General features: G+C 34.3%; 1 protein-coding gene across 20 annotated transcripts in view; it reads right to left on the reverse strand.

The window, feature by feature from the left end:
- PCM1 (pericentriolar material 1) overlaps nucleotides 1–21,542 on the reverse strand; it is a 74,672-nt gene that overhangs the window by 38,681 nt on the left and 14,449 nt on the right. For 12 of the 20 annotated variants that reach the window (XM_016209003.2, XM_016209010.2, XM_016209016.2 and 9 more), the window contains 12 exons: nucleotides 17,103–17,280; nucleotides 14,221–14,330; nucleotides 12,463–12,679; nucleotides 10,429–10,630; nucleotides 9,401–9,574; nucleotides 8,583–8,740; nucleotides 8,234–8,469; nucleotides 4,268–4,422; nucleotides 3,995–4,124; nucleotides 2,888–3,025; nucleotides 1,860–2,050; nucleotides 384–587 (listed from right to left, as the gene is read on the reverse strand). In XM_016209003.2, coding sequence (XP_016064489.2) covers nucleotides 384–587; nucleotides 1,860–2,050; nucleotides 2,888–3,025; nucleotides 3,995–4,124; nucleotides 4,268–4,422; nucleotides 8,234–8,469; nucleotides 8,583–8,740; nucleotides 9,401–9,574; nucleotides 10,429–10,630; nucleotides 12,463–12,679; nucleotides 14,221–14,330; nucleotides 17,103–17,280 — 2,093 coding nt within the window. Of the gene's footprint in view, nucleotides 1–383; nucleotides 588–1,859; nucleotides 2,051–2,887; nucleotides 3,026–3,994; nucleotides 4,125–4,267; nucleotides 4,423–8,233; nucleotides 8,470–8,582; nucleotides 8,741–9,400; nucleotides 9,575–10,428; nucleotides 10,631–12,462; nucleotides 12,680–14,220; nucleotides 14,331–16,858; nucleotides 16,949–17,102; nucleotides 17,281–21,542 lie in introns of all 20 variants that reach the window. The other 8 variants (XM_087814115.1, XM_016209013.2, XM_087814114.1 and 5 more) reach the window with 2 other exon arrangements.

A 21,542-nucleotide genomic window follows, 5' to 3' on the forward strand; every position in this document is an offset into this window, starting at 1 on the left:
TGTATCTTCCATTTGACTGTTCCTGAATTGTATCCTTTATATTAAACTAATATATGTAAGCGTTTTCCTGAGTTCTGTGAGTTGTTTTAGTAAATTATGAAACCTGAAGAAGGGCTGTGGGAACCCCCAAATTAGTAGCCATGTCAGACAGAAGAATGGGTTCCCTCGGGATTTGGGACTTACGACTGGCATCTGTAGTGACAGTAGTCTTGGGGGACTGAACCCCTTAATTGTGGAGTCTGCCCTAACTCCAAGGAGTTAAGTATCAGAATTGAACTATACTGTAGGACACCCTGTTGGTTCAGGGAATCAAAAAATGGCTTGGTGTCAGAAAAGCCTGAGACTCTTCCAATCAAGCAAAAAATTAAAACAGTGAAACTAACCTATTTTTAGTTTCCTTTACACTGTAAGAATTATGATTCATGCCGTCAGGAGAGTACGTAGAAAAGTTATCATTGGAGCTGGCATCTTGCTCCTCCTCCTCCTCCTCCTCATCTGTCCGAACAACTCCTTCAGAAAGGTAACCATCTTCATCTCCTTCTTCATCTAGTGCACACTGGGTGGAACCTCCCCAAGTTGCCATTGTTCTAGAGATTGAGAGACAAAACACCAAGAGGTCATTCTGGAGATGAGCTGAATACTTTACCACCCACTATGTGCCAGACACGGTACCAAATAGATGTGTGTATGTGCATATAAAATTTCATTTAACCTTAGTAACTACGAGATGGGTAGTACTCTCCCCACTGCTGTTATATAGACTATATTTACTCTGCCTTACACAAAACAATAGTTCAAATAAATTAAAATGGTAATCATATCCCCTGGAATTTTGTTCCTAAACACCCCTCAACTTTCCTTCCCTTGAGTAACAGTTTTCTAGATCAGAGTTGTCCAATACCACTCTCTGCAGCAGAAGTGATGATCTATATCTGTGCTATCCAATATAGTAGCCACTAGACAAAGGACCAATAAACACTTAAAATATGGCTGGTATGACTGAGAAAATAAATTCTTATTTTACTTAACTTTAACTTAGTTACCTCCACCTAGTGAGTGCTCTATTGGAAAGCATAATTCTAGACCCTATGTTCTCAAATTTAGGTGCTTATCAAAACTATCCAAAGAACTTTGTTGAAGTATAAATGTGTGGTACTCAGAACAGAATAAAATATTGCAGTTTGATCACTAAATATGTATGGGGACCCCATGAACAGGAAAAGTTCTTCTTCTGAGAGGAAGAAGAGTGAGATTTGGTGTAATGTTCCAGAAATGCCATGTGGAAAATATCAAAACAGAAAGCCACAACAAATTTGAATTCCAGAATTTTAGATCTGAATACTACTATATAGATAAGTAGTTAACTGATCTTAAAGATGACCAAGTCTTTTAGAAATATTCTTGATATCAAAATTTCAAACTTAAATCCTAAAAACTAAATGTCTTACATAATAAAATGTTTTAAGATCCTTACAAATCTTACAAATAGCAGATATTCAATTTAAGTTAAAAAAAGTGGTTATTTCTGGCTTGATGGAATAGTACTACACAGTATCAAGCACTTTCTTTTTATAAGCTTAAAACTTAACTAAGAAAAATAAAGGTCAGACACTAAAGAAAATCTGTATCACCATTTGATCAAGTGTCTTAGTAATTTTAAAAAAAGAAAAAGTTGATGCTATGAGAACTTTGAACAGAAAGTAGCTCAACTTAGTGAAACTGAGGCACAAAAGTGATGCTTAAATACTACCCTCATGCCACAGCAGATTTGTACTGTGATGCAGAGGGAAAACAAGGCTGCCTATCCTGCAGGCCTCAGGTAGATGATGCTTAAAAAATGCTCTAAATAGCTCTCTTACTTGTCTGTTCTACTTCGCTGAGGAGTACACAGGTTCTCAGATCCATCGCTTCTCAATGAAACAGCCACTGGAGACACTGTTTCAGCTAGACCTTGCCTCCTCTGATGTTCAGCCATCAGAGCTTCAAGCTGCTTTCTTCTCTGTCGCAGCTCTTCCCTTAAAATTTCATGTCTTCGCATTTCTGACCACAGCTATTAATTTAAAAATTAGAGCCAAGTTAGTGTATTTGGATTTATTTTCCCCTCAAAGGACAACAGGCTAATACTATTGTTAATACCAACAAATATTTCTATTCTCACTCTATTCTTTTTATACTGAAATATTCATGAACGTTAAAATAATATTTTAATAATAATGAATAAGAAAAACTTAGACAATCACTAATTGTTAAAGAAAACAAGTAGTAGCACCCAAATATACTTTACCAACTATTTAGAGAAAGTTATGTTTCCTACAAATCACATATAAAATAAAATAAATAAAATTAAATAAAATAAATAAAATAAAATACCAAAGGACAGGTCTTTCTCACTGAAATGATTACTATTTGCTGCAACTATCCTTTACATATAATTCTACCAAATATTTGCTAATAAAGAATAAGACTATTTTTTAGAGATCCCAACTTAATTACTTTTTGGAAAAAAATTATTTCTTCCCCAAACTAAAAGACACAAAACAGGCTACATGTAAAAACATGTTTCAGTTTCCTTCTTAAGTTGTGACTTATACAGCATGGGGAATATAGTCAATAATGCCATAATAACTATGAATGGTGGTGTCAGATGGGTACTAAACAGGGTGTTCACTTCATAAGGTATATAAATATCTAAAATAAATTATGTCATACACCTAAAACTAACATAATATTTTGTACCAACTGTAACTGAAAACTAAGTTTTAGAACAAGATGTGGCTTAAGACTCTAGAACAACACGGTGCAATATACAATACCTGTAACTGAAAACTAAGTTTTAGAACAAGATGTGGCTTAACACTCTAGAACAACAGGGTGCAATATACAATACCTCATTGTCTACTGAACAATCTTCAGGCTCAAAACCAGATTTGCTGGCACTGGTTTCATTTTCATTAGCAGTTGGAGTTGAAGTAACAGCTGGCATGTATTTTTTTGTGGGACAATTATCTGCATTAGTGGCTGACAGCTAAAAAGGATTAGTAAAAATTATGAGGAATTAAAGCAATTATTTTAATTTCATAAAAGCAGTTATTTTACTACTCCTCTAGGGTTCCAGTAACATTTAATTTATTATCAGACCTCAACTGCTATCATGATTTAAAGAAAATCTGACATAAAGAACAAAGATGAAAGCACAGACTAAAGCTGATGAGTAGTAACCAGCCTTCAGAAACGAGAGACACAAGAGGGATAAAATGTTCCTGTGGAAAATATACTCAACCCAACTCAGGTATAGTATTAGTCTGGACACTGTTTAGATTGGGGACAAGGGAAAAAGGATTAAAGTGGAAAAGGTAAGAGTCTAGAAAATAAACAGTTATATTAGAAATATCATTTGATTTGTCTCCCTTTCTTTGACAATAAAACCTGACTGAAGAATAAATCTAAACAATACATTTGAGGGGGGGGAAATCTCAAAAAGAATTGTTATTTCCTTCCCTTATTAACCCTACCCCTGATTACCTGACATGGTCAAAGACTGTTCATTCTCTGTTCAATATCAAAGACCTAAGCACAGGGTACTATTAATAAGCAAAAGTATATTCAGTTAATATTCAAAGTACAAATAAAATATTTTAATTAATTTCCTTAGATAACTCATGATGGCTTAGAGCTTTATTATATAATTTTAGGCCAGTAAAAGTCCTAAACTGCAAAGTTGAAACCAGAATATTTAAATAGTTATACTCGTGCTCTGACTCTCTAGCTAGCTAACCCAACAAGTGAAAGAATGGAAATAATCTGTCAATTCCTATGTGGTATCTTTCACAGTGTAAACGTATATCCCTAGTCCATTTCATTAGTTCATCCATTTGATTAATCATAAAATTAACAGAAATATATCTATCAGATCAGTACTAGAAAGAGTACTTTCAAATAGCATTGGATTTTAGACATCTTTTTTCAGACAAGTAGGAAGAAATTTCTTACTTACCTGTAGGTCAGGACATGCCTTCTGCAATGCTTGAATTTTCTCTTGAATCTTAATCAGTTTCTTTCTTTCCTCCTGCAATTGTTTGAGCTCTCTCTGTTGCTGCTGTAGTTTAGCCTCATAAAATTTCTCTCTATAATTAAATTGACATTATATTTGTGGACTCCAGTAAATCTAATAACATTAAGCATGATGTAATACAGTAAGCCCAGCCAAGTACATTCTCTATAACAGGAACTAAATTTTTATTAAATGAAGGCTATAAGCTTAACATACCTTGCCTTTTCATTTACTCCAGTGTCTTTCTGTGTTTTACTGGCATTTCCTCTAGTGTTATTTGCATTTTGTTTGGTGTCTTCTTCTGCTGGGTAGAAATCATCCAAATTTGAAGTACTTGCAGAGATAACTCCTTGATCTGCTGCATCATCATCCTAAAACCACATCATTACATTAAATAATCTTGATGTATACAATTCATACCTTAGTAAATAAATATAACTAGTCTGTCAAAGTTACATAAGAAAAATTAGAGTAGAGAAAGTAGTAATTTTTAGAGAATACTGAAGTTCACCCTCTACCAATGGCAAGAAATGAAGTATTAAAACTAAAAATAGTACATTTAAAATCTGAGCTGCCTATTATCCAGTAATGACAAATATTAAGTTGCCTTTTCTTATTTTGACCAAATACTGAGCTATTAAAGAAAAGAATAAGATAAAAAATAAACTACTGGCACTGTGAACTCTTGATATTACATAATTTTTCTTAAGATTTAACTTTTACATTAACAATTTCAAATAATCATTGTCCACTGTCACTTGCTTACATGAAATTTTCCATTTCCTCACTGTCTTTAGTCTGCCAAACAAATGCCAATGGTTCATGATACAAAAACTAACGAGAATATACCATTTCAAATCTGTATTACTACTGGAAATACAACTAAAGTTCCTATCTTCCTAAGAGTAGATCCATATCTTTTATTGAAATCAGTGAACTTATTAAAATGGGAGGTTTGGGGCGAACTACTGCATTTTCTTAAAAATATTTAACTCTATAGCCCTAGCCAGTTTGGCTCAGTGGTTAGAGTGTCAGCCCAAGGACTGAAGGGTCTTGGGTTCAATTCCAGTCAAGGGCACGTACTCTGGTTGCAGGCTCAATCCCCCACCCCAGTTGGGGAACGTGTGGGAGGCAACCAATTGATGTGTCTCTCTCACATCGATGTTTCTCTCTTTCTCTTCCCCTCTCTCTCTCTCTCCCCCTCCCACTCTCTCTGAAAAGCAATGGAAAAAATACCCTCAGGTGAGGATTAAAAAATATATATACACACACACACACACACACACACATATACACACACACACACACACACATATTTAACTCTGTATATTTTATACTTACTCATGCCTTCTCCAAACTAAAGCTTTAACCTCTGCAAACATCACTCTAATAAAACCTTAAAAAGTTAGCGATAACTTACATTATAAAACTGTCTAATGAACTTTAAATGTAAATGGTGTTATTCTGGTCTTTGCAATCTAAAAACTAACCTAATTCATTACTTAGTATGGAGAGAAAGATTAGAAAGTCACTGGGTTGGGACTTAGGAATAAAGAAGCCAGATCATGAGGCACTTCCTTGTAATAAAAAGTGGAAAAATTAAACTATGAGAAAAGATACAAAACAACACTGCATGATGTTTCAGATATAGCATGAAGGTACCTGAACAACTGAAGTGATATAGTTCCAACACTAAAACAAATTAACCAAAGAACTATTATATTGACACTCACTGCATCAGACTAAGGAACTAAGAGAGATGGAAATCTGGAGACTTCTAAGACACATAAGGTTTCACGAAGGCCATGGAAGTTGTCCAAGCAAATCTAATCAAGAAGAGGAATCAGAGCTTTACATGGTCCTAACTATATAACTGTTCAGACCATCTTCTTAGTCTCTCGGGAAAGAGAATGTAAGTAAAAATGTAAGAACACAAAGACTACCCTTAGGTAAGATAAGTGAAACATCATTTTTTCTTCTTTTTATGTTTTCTTTATTGATTTTTTTTTTTAGAGAAATATAGACGTGAAAAACATTGATATTGACTGGTTGCCTCCCATATGCACCCCGACCAAGGACTGAGCCCACAACCTGGGTATGCGCCCTGACTGGAATCAAACCAGCAACCTTCCGATTGCATGGGATGATGCTCTACCAACTGAGCCACACTGCCAGGGCCAATCATTTTTTCAATTGCTTTCTTTCAGAAGGAGACCCCTTAGTCCCTCTGGGTTGCAGTTTTCTCATTTGTCATATATATTTTAGGTCTTAGAACTCCCTAAAGCAAAAGATCTCCATTCTACATTAGCCTGAAATTAAGCTGATTCATTTATAAGCCATCAAGTTATTTATCATTTCTGATCTATTATTCCCCTTTGGGTAGTACATCTGAAGAAAGGAATCTTAAAAAAAAAAAAAAAGGGAAAGTAATTAACAAGTACAATAATGTTCAAGAAAGCACAACCTATTGTTATTTGCTTTAGAAGCTGTTTTAATTTTTCCAAATGGTAATACTGTCATATAATCAAAGTTCAAAAAGTAAAAAAGACATTTAGAACTCTTTCCCATCTCTGTCCCCAACTGACTCCATTCTCCATAGATAACCAATGTTATCAGTTTATGAATCCTACATATATACTTTAAATATATAAGCAAAAATATTTTCATGTGTATACATACACCTATATGTATTGGTATACATGTGTTTATATAAAAGTCCTTCTTACAGTAGGGAAAACTTGAAAAAAGCCAAAAACCAATTCTAGTAATGATTAAACAAGCTACAGTGTTCAATATAATAAATATGTAATCAAGGGTGTATGGGAAAATGGACTCATACACCACTGCTTAGATATGAATTAATAGCCATTTTACAGAGCAGTTAAGTGGTGTCCATTAAAATTAAAATGTGCATAAACTCTAACATAGCAATTCCACTTCTTATACGCTCTTAAAAAATGCAAACACAGCCCCGGCCCAGTGGCTCAGTTGGTTAGTGTCATCCCATACACTAAAAAGACTGAGGGTTCGATCCCCAGACACGTATGAGAGGCAACTGATGGATGTCTCTGTCTGTCTGTCTCTCTCTTTTTCTCTAAAACCAATAAAAACATATCCTCGGGTGAGGATTAAACAAAAAACAAAAAACCACAGAAATGCACAAAGAAGGTGGTGCTAGTATTCCAAGTAGTGAAAAACTGGGAACAACAAGAGTATACATCAGAAGGATGTAGGGTTAACTAAATTAAGTAAGGTCTGTTGATACTACAGAAAACTTTGCAGCTAATAAGACTTGTATTTAATACATACCACAAACACAAACATACATATGCAGTATGATTTATATTTTATAATTACTTTTCTATATATTTCATAATTACTTATCTGTAATTATATAGCTCTAAATATACTGACATGAAAAGTTCTCCAAAACATTGTGGAGTGGGGAGAAAAGCAAGCTGTAAAATAATGCTTGTATGTAGAATCTAAAAAACAAAATAAATGAATAAACAAGAGAAATAAATTTGGATACAGAGAAGAAACTGATTGATACCATATGGGAGGGGAGGTAAGGGCCATGGGTGAAAAGGGTGACAGGGATGAAGAAGTGCTGACTGGCAGTTACAAAAATAGTCACAGGGATATAAATAAAGTACAGCACAGGAAATATAGTCAATAATATTATAATAATTAGGTATGATGTTAGATGGGTACTACACTTATTGAGGTGATCACTTCATAAACTATATAAATGTCTAAACACTATGCTGTACACTTGAAACTAATATAATATTGTATGTCAACTGTAACTGAAAAATAAATTTAAAAAATAAAGACTTGGGTTTCCATTGAAAAACAAACCTGTTTTTGTAATAAAGTTGTATTGGAACACAGCCATTCTTATTTGTTTATATATCATCTATAGCTGCTTTTGCATGGAGTAGTAGCTGTGACAGAGCCTGTATGGCCCACAAAGTCTAACATACTTACTAACTCACCCTTAATAAAAAAGTTTGCTCATCTCTGATGTGTCGCATGTAAAGTGCTAGGCATGTAAACATGGCACATAGCAAGAACTCAGTACATAAACATGTACTAGTATAATTTTACCAATAATTGTCAAAATACATAAATTTTACCTTATTATTTGACAAGCAGTTTAAAAAAAAGAGCAGTACTTACCTGTACCATGGCAACAAGATCTTGTAACTGCCTCAGTTTCTGTTTTGCAGCCATAAGTCTACTGATCTTCTGTTCAAATTCAGCATCTTCTGGTGCCTCATCAGCCACACTGCTCCTATGACTAGATAATGAGGCTCCACTGGCTCCTTCATCTTCTGCTTCCTCCTCCTCCTCCTCCTCATCTTCACCTTGTGCAACAGGAACCTCCTGTTGTCCTCTATTATATCGACAATCTGCTGAAAACAGGTATCATTGAAAACCATAATTTCATAAGCTTAAGAGTGCTAATGAAAAAAAATCCACTTCCCAAAAAGACGGCAATAATTTCTGTGAATACAGTCAATCGTACCTAAAGAAGGAGGCATGTTTAAAGCCCGTATGTTGGTAGCAGATCTGTTGTTAATTTCACAATTAGAATGAGCTGATCTGCCATCTCTATTATTTGAAACACACTGTGCGTTAGAATTACTATTTACTTCATTCCAGGTGGCAGCTACTTGTGGATTTCTAAAAGAAAGAAAACAGCTTAGTTATTTAAGGTAAAAAAATAAAAACAGTAATAAGCAAAGGTTTAGAACTGCTGATAAAGTAATTCCAAACTATAAACACCATTGGCTATGTCCACATTTAAACTGGCTTTTCATTAACTTGTGCTATTTAGAAATTTAAGAAAACATCTGAAAAATCAAAATTATACTTAAAGAGGTAGAAAAATGCTAAGTTAGATACTTCTTATAATTTACTTGCATATGATCTAACAAATAGCAAGGTTACTAAACTACTATAATCAACACTTCCCTATTTTTTATATAAGGGAGTAAGTTTACACTGATCCAAACAGTAGACTTACAAGAGAAAAGTTTAAATAAAAGACAAATAGCACTCAACTGATGTTTCTTTGGTTCCATATTAAAAGTATTAGTTAGTCCTGGCCAGTGTTGCTCGTGGTTGAGCATCATTCTGTGCACCAAGAGGTCGCCAGTTCAATTCCTGGTCAGGGCACATGCACAGGTTTCAGGCTCGATCCCCGATAGGGGACGTGTAGGAGGCAGCCAATCAGTGTTTCTCTCTCTCTCTCCCTTCCTCTCTGTCTAAAATCAATAAAAACAATTTTTTAAGAAGTACTAAGTTAGGATAAATATGTGAGAAAAACAAAAATGTTCTTACCGAATGTTAGTAACAGGCTCAGAATTTTCATGCTCAGAATCATATTCTGACTCTTCAGTTTCTTCATCTTTTGTATTTTCATTTACAGCATCTGTCATCATATCTGATGTCTGTTCATAATAATGAACTAATTCTCTTAGTTCATTCAATCTCTTTCGAACTTCATTTAACTTCCTGATAAACAACAGTATATAATACTCATTTTAGCAAAGTAAAGTATGCATTATTTTCATATAACAGCAGCCAACACAAACAAAATTTAAGTCTAGTCAAATATGCAGGGGTATGATTGTAAAGAATTTAATTTCAAGTACAGCATATTCAAAATATCATTGCTTTATTTTTTCATGTTTTGTTAGGGACAAAAGCCTAAGAAAAAGTTTCAAGAGCTCATTTTAAGCAGCTATGTTAACAGCTTAAAATTCAATGTCAAAAATATTCCTAGTTTTCTTAATATGTATCAAAAATGAGAAGTACAAAATACTCAATTAGCTTTCAGGCAAATCAGGTATGCAGGCATTACTGAGCATTTGTAGATGGTTCCTGATTTGTCTGTAACATACAGAAATCTACAAAGTATATGTTTACCAAAAAATGACAAGAAAGTTTAAGTTTTTATTAAGTGCCAGGAGGTACGCCAATGCTTTTTAACCCTTAGAACATCTCTACGAACAAGGATATTATACCCCTATCTTGCAGATTAAGAAACAGAGGCTAAGTGAGGATAACAGCCTTGAGACACAATTTCAGAGCTATCTGACTCTAAAGCCTGGGTTCTAAACCATCTGGTTATTTTAACTGTAGTTTAGCTATTTCTAATTCTTTATTTGAAAACGGGAATACATTAGCTCACAGAAATTACCTGTATTATGATGTCACATACGTCTTGGACAGCCCAAAGACTGTTCATATAACACACAAACTTCTACCACCATATCACTTAAGAATGTTTATCATTACATAAACCCAGAATTTACCCCCACTATTAAATTCTAATCTATTTAACAATATTTGTAAAAGTGTTTTACTGGAGTTTTTCCGTTGGATTTAGATGGCCTTCATTTTCACTCTCATTCTGAGAAACCAGAGAAGCAGCAGGGTAAGGAATGGATGATGTGAGGCTATTGGATTCTCCATTGACAACTGGTGCTAAGCTTACAGGAGCAGAGGGAGCTGAAGTTGTACTTCTATGATCCACACTCCTTTGTGGAGAGGCTGAGGAAGGCACAACTGCAGAAAAAAAAAAGTTACCAAAAACAAATATGGCATCAAACAATGCTTATTCACAGTTTGTTTGGATGTAGAAAAACAAAAACAAAGAGTAAAAGTCATTAACATCTTAAATTCTGCATAAATTTTAGAAACTTAAGAATATAACATCTAGACCACTTATAAACATGTCCCTCAACTAAGCATAGTTAAGACAGAAAGAATAAAGGAAGACATGATGGAAATTGACAAGAACTATGATATTCTACCTTTAAAAAGTAACTACAGTATTCCTTGTTAAAGCCCTTGAAAAACGTGGTTCTAGGTTAAGTGAAACAAGGCCGCTGTGTATGATGTGCAGTACACCATCTACAGTCTTTACAGGGCAGTCTAGTACAGCATGTCCTGAAGAGAGTTCCAAATCCACAGCTCAGAGGAAGTTATGTATGGTTTCCAAGATGAAAAGTTTCTTATTCCAAAAGGCAAAGCAACATTGTTACAGTGACTGCAGTATATCCATACCATAACTACTACTCAGCAATAGAACAGTCTAACTAATGATGGCTAATCCTCTGTAGTCCTTCAGCTACTACATTTTAATTATTTTTCTGTTCACACAGGTCAGACAAAAAATATTTTACGCCTTCAAGGGCAATAAATGCAGATTAAGAATCTCTACACTTCTCTGTCTCCTACCACTTTATTGTGATTCATCTCTTTCTCACAACCACCACCATCATTATTTGTTGACTACAGTATCAATTACTATAGCTGGTTTCCAGCAGTCTCTTCACTCTATTCCTGGACTGTTCTACCTTTGCTGCTGCTTTGCACACTGTTTTCCAGTGGGAAGAAAATTACTTTTTGGCAGAGTGCTACTTTCTTTATGTGACTAAAAGTGATCACAAGGTCTTGAATACAACTTTCAAATTTTAAGTTTCTTGGTTGTGTTAATCTGTTTAGGAAGGATAAGTGTTGGGATCAAATTATACTCTAGACGAGTAGAAGACTAACAGAGGTCAGGCAAAAGGAGTATGTTTCAGGGCAGAAATAGGTTCTTTTGGATGTGGCAAAGAAAGGGGTGGATGAAGAAACACGGACTTCGGAAATGTTCCTATCCCTTGTTTTTTCTTTAATAAGAGAGCAGCTGGAATGCTGAAGAAGAATGACCAGTTGTGCCTGTCTCTACTGACTTCACTTCCAATGCTAGAGCTCCTACTACTCTCTGGGTAAAAGGCAGGAACCAGGCTTGTGAAGATGAGGATAGCAAGTGAGAAACTAGTAACTGTATCTTAATTAGACAGAGGCAAGTGAAACATCTGCAGAGCAGAAAAGAGTTTCTATAGTATAACTAGGATGACTGCTGCCTTTCCTATTCCCACATGAGATGACTATGTTTTTTTAAAAGGATGTGACTTCTGGAATTTCTACACTAAACCATATGTACAACATAAAAGTTTTTTATCTCATTTTTTGGTTGTAATTTCATAGTTTTTAAATTGAAGTATTAATTTGGATTAATTTTTCAAGGGATAATTTTGAATATGCTAAAATTGCAGTATCACTACATCTAAGCATCTAATTACCTTATACTTTTCCCCTTTTTAAGTCCTAACAATTTTCAAGGCCCAACTTCATCCTTTCCTTTTCTGAATTATAGCACAGGCCTACCATCCACTTGGTTTTATCACATACTGCCTTGTTCCTTAAAAGCTTTTCACATGCAAGTTCTATCTCCCCACAAAAGATAATTTTCTTGAGGAACTATATGTTCACTCACCAAATATTTACTAACTACTAATGCTAATACGTATGTGTCCTCTACCTAATACCCCTAAGCCAGATTTACTTACATGATGAATTGTTGAGATGCTGATCTCGAAGTGTATGAAGTTCTCCAAGCAGTTTGTCCATTTTTTGCTTCTTTTCCTGTAACACTCTCATTTTGCTAAAAAGTTGAACTTTCTCATCAGGTAAATGTTCTGAAACTGCTGGATTCCTGCTCTGGGAAACCTCCCTAGTTAACGAAAGACTTTCTGCCTGTCTTCTATTATCTGGAACAGCTAGAGGCTTATAAAAAATAGAAGAAGAAAAATAAAGATTAAGGTAATTAAAGGTTACATTCTCATTTTTAAAATGCTTAAAAATTCTTCATAAGAAAAAAAATATTTGCCTGGGTTGTACTGGTGAGTAAGTATATGCCTTTCCTATTCCTAAATGGCATAGTGCTTCCTGATGGGCCACTATAACACACCAGAGTTTTATAGACACACATGACTACACAGTGGTCTTGGACTCACCAGCTGTTATTATCTGGATCTCAATTAAATGATCTCAATTAATTTAGCAATGCCACACTTTATACAAAATAAACCTTATCATTCTCTCTCTTGCCATCTTTATAGAACCACCACCATAAACGTTTTAAACCTATCAGTTTTTCCTGCCACTTCTTTCCTATGTTCCTCTATTTAAAAAAAAAAAAGAAACATTTCAAAAATCCACTAAGGCTTAGGGAATCATATAATGAATAAACGCCACTGATCTCAGTCAAATTTTAACGTTTTGCCACATCTGCATCAATTCCTTTTTTAAAGAAAACTATAACCTTATAAATATAGCTAAAGCTCTATACATACCAATCCCCAACCCCATTACTCTCTGCAGAGAAAACCACAATATACATGCTTTTATTTTATAATACCTATGTATGTATCCATAAAAAGAAAATACATTCTTTACACATTTTAAAGCATAAGCTAAGTGGTACCCTCCTTAAACTTGCTTTCTTCATTCCTCAGCTCTAGTTCAGTTACTATAACTGGTCACAGGATTTCACTCTACCTACATATCATAACTTACTCGTCCATTTTCCTATTCACGGACATTTACGATGTTTCTAATTTTCTGCTATTAACGCAATGCTGCATGAACATTCTTGTACAGATCTCCTTGTGAACACAGGAGTTTCTTAAGGTGGGACCCTGCAGGGTTACTGGAAAATGTGTACCAGATATTGCTAAATAACTCCCCAAAGTGGCTGTGCCATATTCTTTTATTTTCAGTTGGCCAGTAAACAGGAGATAGTGCACCTTCAATCATATTTGTTTCCACTGGAGAGGTACTAATTCACCCCTTCTTACTCAAGGCCCACAGACTGAAAATATTGCACTTACATAATTATTTTAAAATGCCAACAAATATAAGCTCTGAAATTAAACTTAAGAATTTTTTAAAAATTGTTAGGACACAGATGCAAACATAGTAAGTTTAAACATTGTGACCATTAATCTTTGAGAAGAAAAAAGAACGTGTTATCCAGTAGTACACAAAGGGAAAATTTCACTAACACTTCATTCAAAGTAGATTTTCCTCTAATTTAGTGTATCTCAAAGTATAGTCCCTAGACTACCAGCACTAGAATACATGGAGGACAGCCCACCCTAAATGTATGAATCACAATTTTGGAGGCAAAGAGAATACCACTGACCAGAAATCTACATAATTTTAACAATCATATCAGATAATATTTATGCTCGCTCAGTAAAGTTTGAGCAACACCGTTTTAATTAATCTGACTTTAAACTCAACTATAGTGAAAAAATTGTTACCTGAGAATCACGAAGCTGATTATGAAAACGCTGAATTAAATCATTCAATTCTTCATTTAGTTCAGATGTGATGCTGACTCCAGATAGGCTACCTGCAGTTTCTGTTACAACTGGAAAGACAATTCACAACTATTCATTAAAGCAAATAAATAAATATAACAACTTAATTTCTGGGAAGCTAAAAATAAATTTTGGGGAAAAACACAGGAATTTAAAAAACCTTCACTGACATAATTTTAAACTAGTGAGCCCTCAGATTTATGTCGTTTTACTGTTTCCATCTATTCTGAAAATAAAGGGAAACTGACAAAACTCTTAAGACAGTGGTTCATTTTTTTCTGTTCCAACATTCAAGGAGGAATACTGTTACATCCCAATTAACAATAGTGACTGAATGGTGTGGGGGTGGGGGCAGGTCTAGCAATCTGGGTTGGGGGTGTGGTAGGGAAAGCAGTTCTGGAAAAGACCAGCTGATTCTGACAGGTCTCAATCCCCACCTCAATCCCCTAACAAATCAGTGCTCTAGTTCAGGGGCTAGCAAACTTCTTAAAGATTCAGATAGTAATAAATATGTTAAGTTTTGTAGAAATACAATTTTTGTTTCAACTGCCCAACCCTGTGATTATAGGGCAAAAGCAACCACAGACAATACATAAACAAATGGGCACAGCTATATTCTATAGAACTTGATTGCAGACAGTGGGCCAAGTCCAGTTGGCCATAGTTTGCTGACCCCTGCAACAGAACAGATAATCTGTTGAAGTAACTGCTCATGATACGAGTCATACTAAAAGACTACAGTTTTTATCTTCATGAGGCAGTCTTCTGATGACAATTTTGATAAGTTACTGCACTACTATCCAGCCACCCCATGCATATCCTCTCCAGCTCTAAAAGAGACACTAGATAAAAACTATTTCCGTTTTAAAGGAAAATACTAGCTTTTCCCACTGAGAAATTGGAATTTCGGGCTGGAGAGAATCCCACACATCTAGTCCAAACTATATTTTGAAAACTAAGATTACAGTCTAGATAAATAACACACAACTTTCTAGTTAAATGAGGAAGGGAACACTCTTTCCCAGAACAATTATGTTGCCTCTTATATATCAGAAAATTAAATACTACAATTCTAGTTTTTCATCAATATTCCTCTGCAAAATCTCATAAATACATAAGGAAATCTGTCTTAAAATTAGTAATCTAAAATTCTTTTTGAAATAAAATACAAAATAAATTAAAACTCTTATTTGTACTCTTGGTCCCTGCCTCATGACAGTACACATTTTTTCTTTTTTTTAAAAAAAAGATTATCTGCTTAATTAAAAGTAAAAGTTCATAAATAGAAGACCACTGACCTAGAACTCAAGAGATCTGGTGTTACTAAAATTCCATATAAGCTTAGGCAAGTCACAAACTGTTAGAATTCTTTCTCTAAAAAATGAGAATACAAAAGCTCTGGCAACTAACCTACAATTCTGCAATAATCAAATGAGATGATATACACTTAACTATAACTATCACAGGGAAGTCTCTGAAATCCGACACTGCAAATTTGAAAAATATTTAGAAGTTTATTTATTAACCAAACTAGTATTGGTTGTTGGTAAAACGTTTTTCCTAAATATGAAAGCTAATGATACTTTAAATTTTAAAAGGGAAAAGCGGTATTATTACCAGATTTTTATAAATCTTATATTGCCCTGGCAAGGTGGCACAGTTGGTTGGAACACTATCCTGCGCACAAAAAGGTTGCGGGTTCAATTCCTGGCCAGGGCACATACCTAGGTTTTGGGTCCCATCCCTGGTGGGGGTGAGTACGGGAGGCAACTGAACAATGTTAGAGAATCTCTATCAAATCGATGTTTCTCTCACTCTCCCTTTCTCTCTCTCTAAAAATCAATAAACATAGGCTTGATGAGGATTAAAAAAAAATTTTTAAATTATTACTACATATATTATATACAACTTATATACTATATATTATATACAACTATATAATTACTACAAAAAAGTTACTTGCAAGTCATAAAGTTCCTTATGAAAAGGAAAAATTAAATTATGCGTAAGTGATCAGAGGGCTGAGTGTGAACAGCAAGATAAACTGAGTAACAAGGTAACTTCAGTGAGGACCCAAAATGAAGAACCCACAGGACGTAAATTATTATTAGACTAGGATGACAGACTACTGGAAAATATTAACTTAGTTTTGAGTTTTAATAAGTAATTTTTTTTCATCTTAATAAAGATTAAACACAGGTTTGAAAGTGATGAGACAAATTAAACTCCAAACTAAGGAATTCAATAAAATTTCCACCTAAATGATGAATGGCTAGGAGGGAAAGAAGAAGAAAAGACTATTTCTGAGTCTCAGAAAGACTGTATAGAATGTAAATATAGTCCAAAAGAACTATTGTAAACAATTGGATACCTAACTAAAATAACAGAACTACTACTAACCTCAGAAGCTAAAAAAACTCTATGAATCGAATCACCACCTTACTTAAGGTCTTAACCCTTTCTTGGGAGTCAATCGAAGTACAGCAATCCTACTTAAAGTAAAATAGGTGGAAATAACAGCATCAACAGCACTATCAGTCTGAGGTACAAAAACAGAACTACAGCACGTCCCTTTTACCTCGTAAGGGTACTCTCTGATGGAAAGGAGAGAGAGCTGGCTGGCTGCACGGTACAGCATGAGGGCCAGGAGTTGTCCCTGCAACCTTTTCTGCATAACCAGAGAAAAGCACAGGACAGGGTAAGCCTTATATGTAGGTGTCTAAACTAGTCAGTGATCAAGATCTAACTATATAATAACCACCATCCTCTGTGCAATACCAGCATCCCTTGCTGATAAAAACAACATTCTAAGACTGGCATACCAGAGTCATCCATCACAGCAATAGCTTGCTCTGCTTTATGTTGCAGAGCGAGAAGAGCAGCTTGTCTTCCCTGCAGAGCTCGCAGTTGCTCCTGCTGCTGTAACATCCTTTTCAATAAATCATGTTGTTTCTTCAAATTTTCTATCTCTTCCATAGGTTCCTGCTGTGGATCTCTGGCCTGGAAAATAAAACCAACAACATTTATATCTATTAAAATTCATGTTTCTGTTTCACTTACCAATGGCAAAGTACTCACTTAGATAATAAATCAGTACTAAACATACAACCCTAGACACAGTTATAGTAGACTTGAAGAAAATAATAAAATAGTAACATGGATAGCCTGCCATATTAGGAGTAGGTTGTTAGGTAATTTCACAGTGAAAGATCATAAGCAATGGCTTAGCATGAAGAAGAATTAACAAAAGCAACAACAAAAAAGGCATACAAAAAAAAAGAAGATAGGAAGGCTAAACGGGCAAAAGGAGCTACAAACACCTACTACAGACACAAATAATAGAGATCCAGGCCTTAGAGAAAAGAGCAAATCCTATCAGGCTAATGCCCTAAGAGTACCCTTGAAAAAGACTAAAATACCAGTACTGCCCCACTCCTAAATGATGTTTTAAAAAAAAACCCCAAGAGCCCGGCCGGGCATGGCTCAGTGACTGAGCGTCGACCCAGGATCCAGGCAATCGGGATTTGATTCCCGGTCAGGGCACATGCCCAGGTTGTGGGCTGCAGCTGATCAATGACTCTCTCATCATTGATGTTTCTATCCCTCTCTCTCCCTCTCCTTTCCTCTCTCTGAAATCAATAAAGAGGTATTTTTAAAAAAACACACCCAAGAAAACAATTTAAAAAATGCTTTTTTGATAATTTGATGTGAAAGGCTTTACTTTACTTGCATCATATTATACAAACAAAAGTAAAGCAGAAAATTTTATATTTTGTATCAAAAATATCACTTTCTTTTAAAATAAGTTCATTTAGAATGTTCTGATATTCCTCCGAAACTAGCCTAGCATTTTGCCTAAAAGTGGAGGATCAGATTATTTTAAAAACTATTAAATTTTAAAAACTAAGTTTTAAAAACTTAAAACTATTCATATGTAATCCAACAAGAAAAAATAAAAGTCAATTAAGCAAAATGACAAATTTAAATACTACTAGGAAACAATTATAAACCAAATTATGCAAGAACTATATACCATCATGTTATTTTTCATCACTGATTTGCCTTGTTAAAAATCTTGTATTTTAAAAGTTTAATGATTTTACCTAATATTTACATAAAATATTTCTATTAACTTCGAAATATATGTTACATTCTTTCTTGTCAAAACTCATCTTCTTAGTTCTGGCTCATTTCAACACTGTTTACATCTCAAAAAAACAACAAAAAAACCCATTTGAAGGGGGAGGGATAACTATCAATAGTTAACTTTCTCAGATTTGATCCAAAATAATTTCATCAAAGTCACTGATAAAATGTGAAACCAGACCCAAATAGGTACAGATCTTAATGGAACAAGTAAGAGAAATGTCTCCAAACTGATATCAAATACTCCAGCAAAGTGTCAATGGCGATTAATTAGGAGATGAAACATTGCACAAATAAGGCAAAATGTCATCTAGGGAAAAAAGAAAACCTTCAAGGGTGTATACAGCTCCACCTAATTTAAAATCCTCCCATCTCTCAAAAACAGTTGAGACCTCAAGGTAACCCGAAAGCTATCTAATTTTAAAGTTTACTAAACAACTTAATAGTATGGATTTTTACCCTTTAAAAAGCAAACTTTTTAAAAGAACTTTAATCCTTGTTAGTCACATTTATTTTCAAAACTCTGATATTCTAATTATAAAGAATTCTGAAATGTTTACTAAAATAAACACAATTATCTTCAGATTTTTCACTAATCCAAAGATGAATTCACAACACTTTTCAAAATTAGTAAGGTTTTATTACTGCTTCATAACTTTGGCATCAATAAAAATAACATTTCAGAATAATACTTTGAAAAACTATTAGGGATGTAGGTGTGGACTACTATCAAATATAAAGAAAAGGAAGATGAGAAATGGAAATAAAATACTTCGGGATAAGAACATGCCAAAAACAGTGCATGGAATAGAAATCCGAAAAGGAAGTCAGGCCTATATCCACCCTTCAAACATATACTAAACTCTGAGTCACTTTCAACAAGCATATTTAGTTTACAGATTTAAAAAAATAACTTGAAGATGAAATCCTTAGTTACATACAGGTTATCAGTCTGATTTCAGAAAACTCTTAAGTCTTCTCTAGTCAGCTGAGGCTCCTCCAAAAATTCTTCATGGATCTGAATATATTTTTATTTTTTGTTTTTACTGATTTCAGAGAGGACGGGAGAGGGAGAGAGAGATAACATCAATGATGAGAGACAGTCATTTATTGATCGGCTGCCTCCTGCATGCCCCTCACCAAGGATCGAGCCCACACCTAGGCAAGTGCATGTGCCCTGGGGAATTAAACTGTAACCTCCTGCCTTCATAGGTCGACACGCAACCACTGAGCCATGCCAGCCAGGCCCCGAATATATTTTTAAAACTAAACAGTACTTCGGATAATATGCACTCCAATTTTTTTTTTTATGTGAAAGGTTAGGAATTATAAACCCAGAGGAAATAAAGCTATGGTTTATCCAATATCACAGTTAGGGAAGTCAAATTCCTAGGTTCTTAGTGTTTTTAACACCATACTATCTGCCCCAAAATTATGTACTTAGATAATTGTAAATACTGAAGTCTAAGATACAATCTCTGAAGAAGCACAGTCTGATTTGGGAGACAAAGTTAGACACGAAATAACTAGAAATAATGAAAATGATAGCAAAAAAGGGTAGATGTTATTTTTAAAAGCCTATAAATTCACTAAGAGCTAGGATTAAGAGTAGGTGAAAAGATGAGTACAGGAAAACAATGAGGACATGAGTATTTGTGGAAGGCTTCTGTTTAAAAATTATGCAAAATGTCATCATATCTATAAAATAACCCATAAAATGGATTCTGCGCTTGCAGGCAGCTTGAGAATATTAATAATTTCCTATTAAGCCTCAACTCACAAGATTGCTTTAAGCTCTAAATCTCAGTTAAGATTTCAACTTTTCCCCCTACTTTCTAACAGAATACTACATTTTGATAGGATGCTAAGGAGGGAATGCAGGTAGGGTAGGGAGAAGAACAGACTCTACATAGCAGAGAAAGAATAAAGTCAGTTGGTGGGAATTAAAATTTTTTTCTAAGAAATTAAAATAATTTTGTGAACAGAGTACTGATAGAACTACCCTAGGATGGCCCTAAGAATCGAATGATTAAAGAGACTCAAATTAGAATAAACTCCAAGAACCAAGTTCAAGAGAACAATATTCATTTACAAGGATGTTATTAAAAGAAACTTAAAACTAGAGAAGTGGCTTTTAAAAGTAAATGTAATGTCTTAGGAGAAAAAAACTGGCAGATACTATGCTATAGTAATTATCAACTCTTAGTTCTGTTTGTCACTACTCAGAAGACTTAAAGAACATTAGCTCCAAAGAATATCTACTGTGTTTCATGTTCACTTTCTCTTCTCCAATGCAGTAGCTTTAAAAATAATCAGCTACTTTATTGACTTTTCTGTTGAATTGGGGCACCTTTTGCTTAACACTGTATAGTAACATCACCAGAGCTGCTTTTAATCTATATCCTCAAACTCTTGTGAAAGCCAGAAAAAACACACAAAAAACCTAGAGATTAAGTTTTGCCGTTTTTAAACAGACACAAAAAATATATATACACATCAGAAAAGAAAAACTAATCATAAGTAATAAACTATTAATAAAACATATGAAATTAGTCTTATCTATACTTATTAAAATAGTCCTTTATTCTTGCCAAATGGATATGAGCACCTTTAGAAATGCTATTTTTATTCAAACTATTTAACTGGAACTATATAGTTGTCTTTAAACCTTTCCCAAGGGCCTTTATGCAAGTAATAAAAAAATTAAAAGAAAGAACATTTAGAGTAAACACTGGAGGAAAAAAATTGCAAACATTAGCAAATAAAGTCAACTGGATTAAGTATTTTTCGGGAAAAAAACAAAAATGGGAGAGGTTTCCAACAGGAACAAAACTACATTACGGTGTATTCTGAATTCTCAACAGCAAAAAGAGGAAATGGATTAAGTTTCAGGTCCTTTGTTAATGCAAATTCAAAACAGCTGCCAAATATAATCCATGGAGAGGAGTGTAAGAAAGCAGAAAAGAATAAAAACATTAAAAAACAGCATTTTACTAATGCAAATCACAATATAATTAACCATGTTAATAACGTATTTAAGAATAAAGCAGTAACAGAAAAGCAAACAAGGAACAGGAAATAAGAGCAAAAGCGCCGCTCATTTCCAGACTCCCCGA

The sequence above is a fragment of the Miniopterus natalensis genome, chromosome 2 (genome assembly GCF_054644295.1).
Source record: "Miniopterus natalensis isolate mMinNat1 chromosome 2, mMinNat1.hap1, whole genome shotgun sequence".
NCBI classification, from domain to species: domain Eukaryota; kingdom Metazoa; phylum Chordata; class Mammalia; order Chiroptera; family Miniopteridae; genus Miniopterus; species Miniopterus natalensis.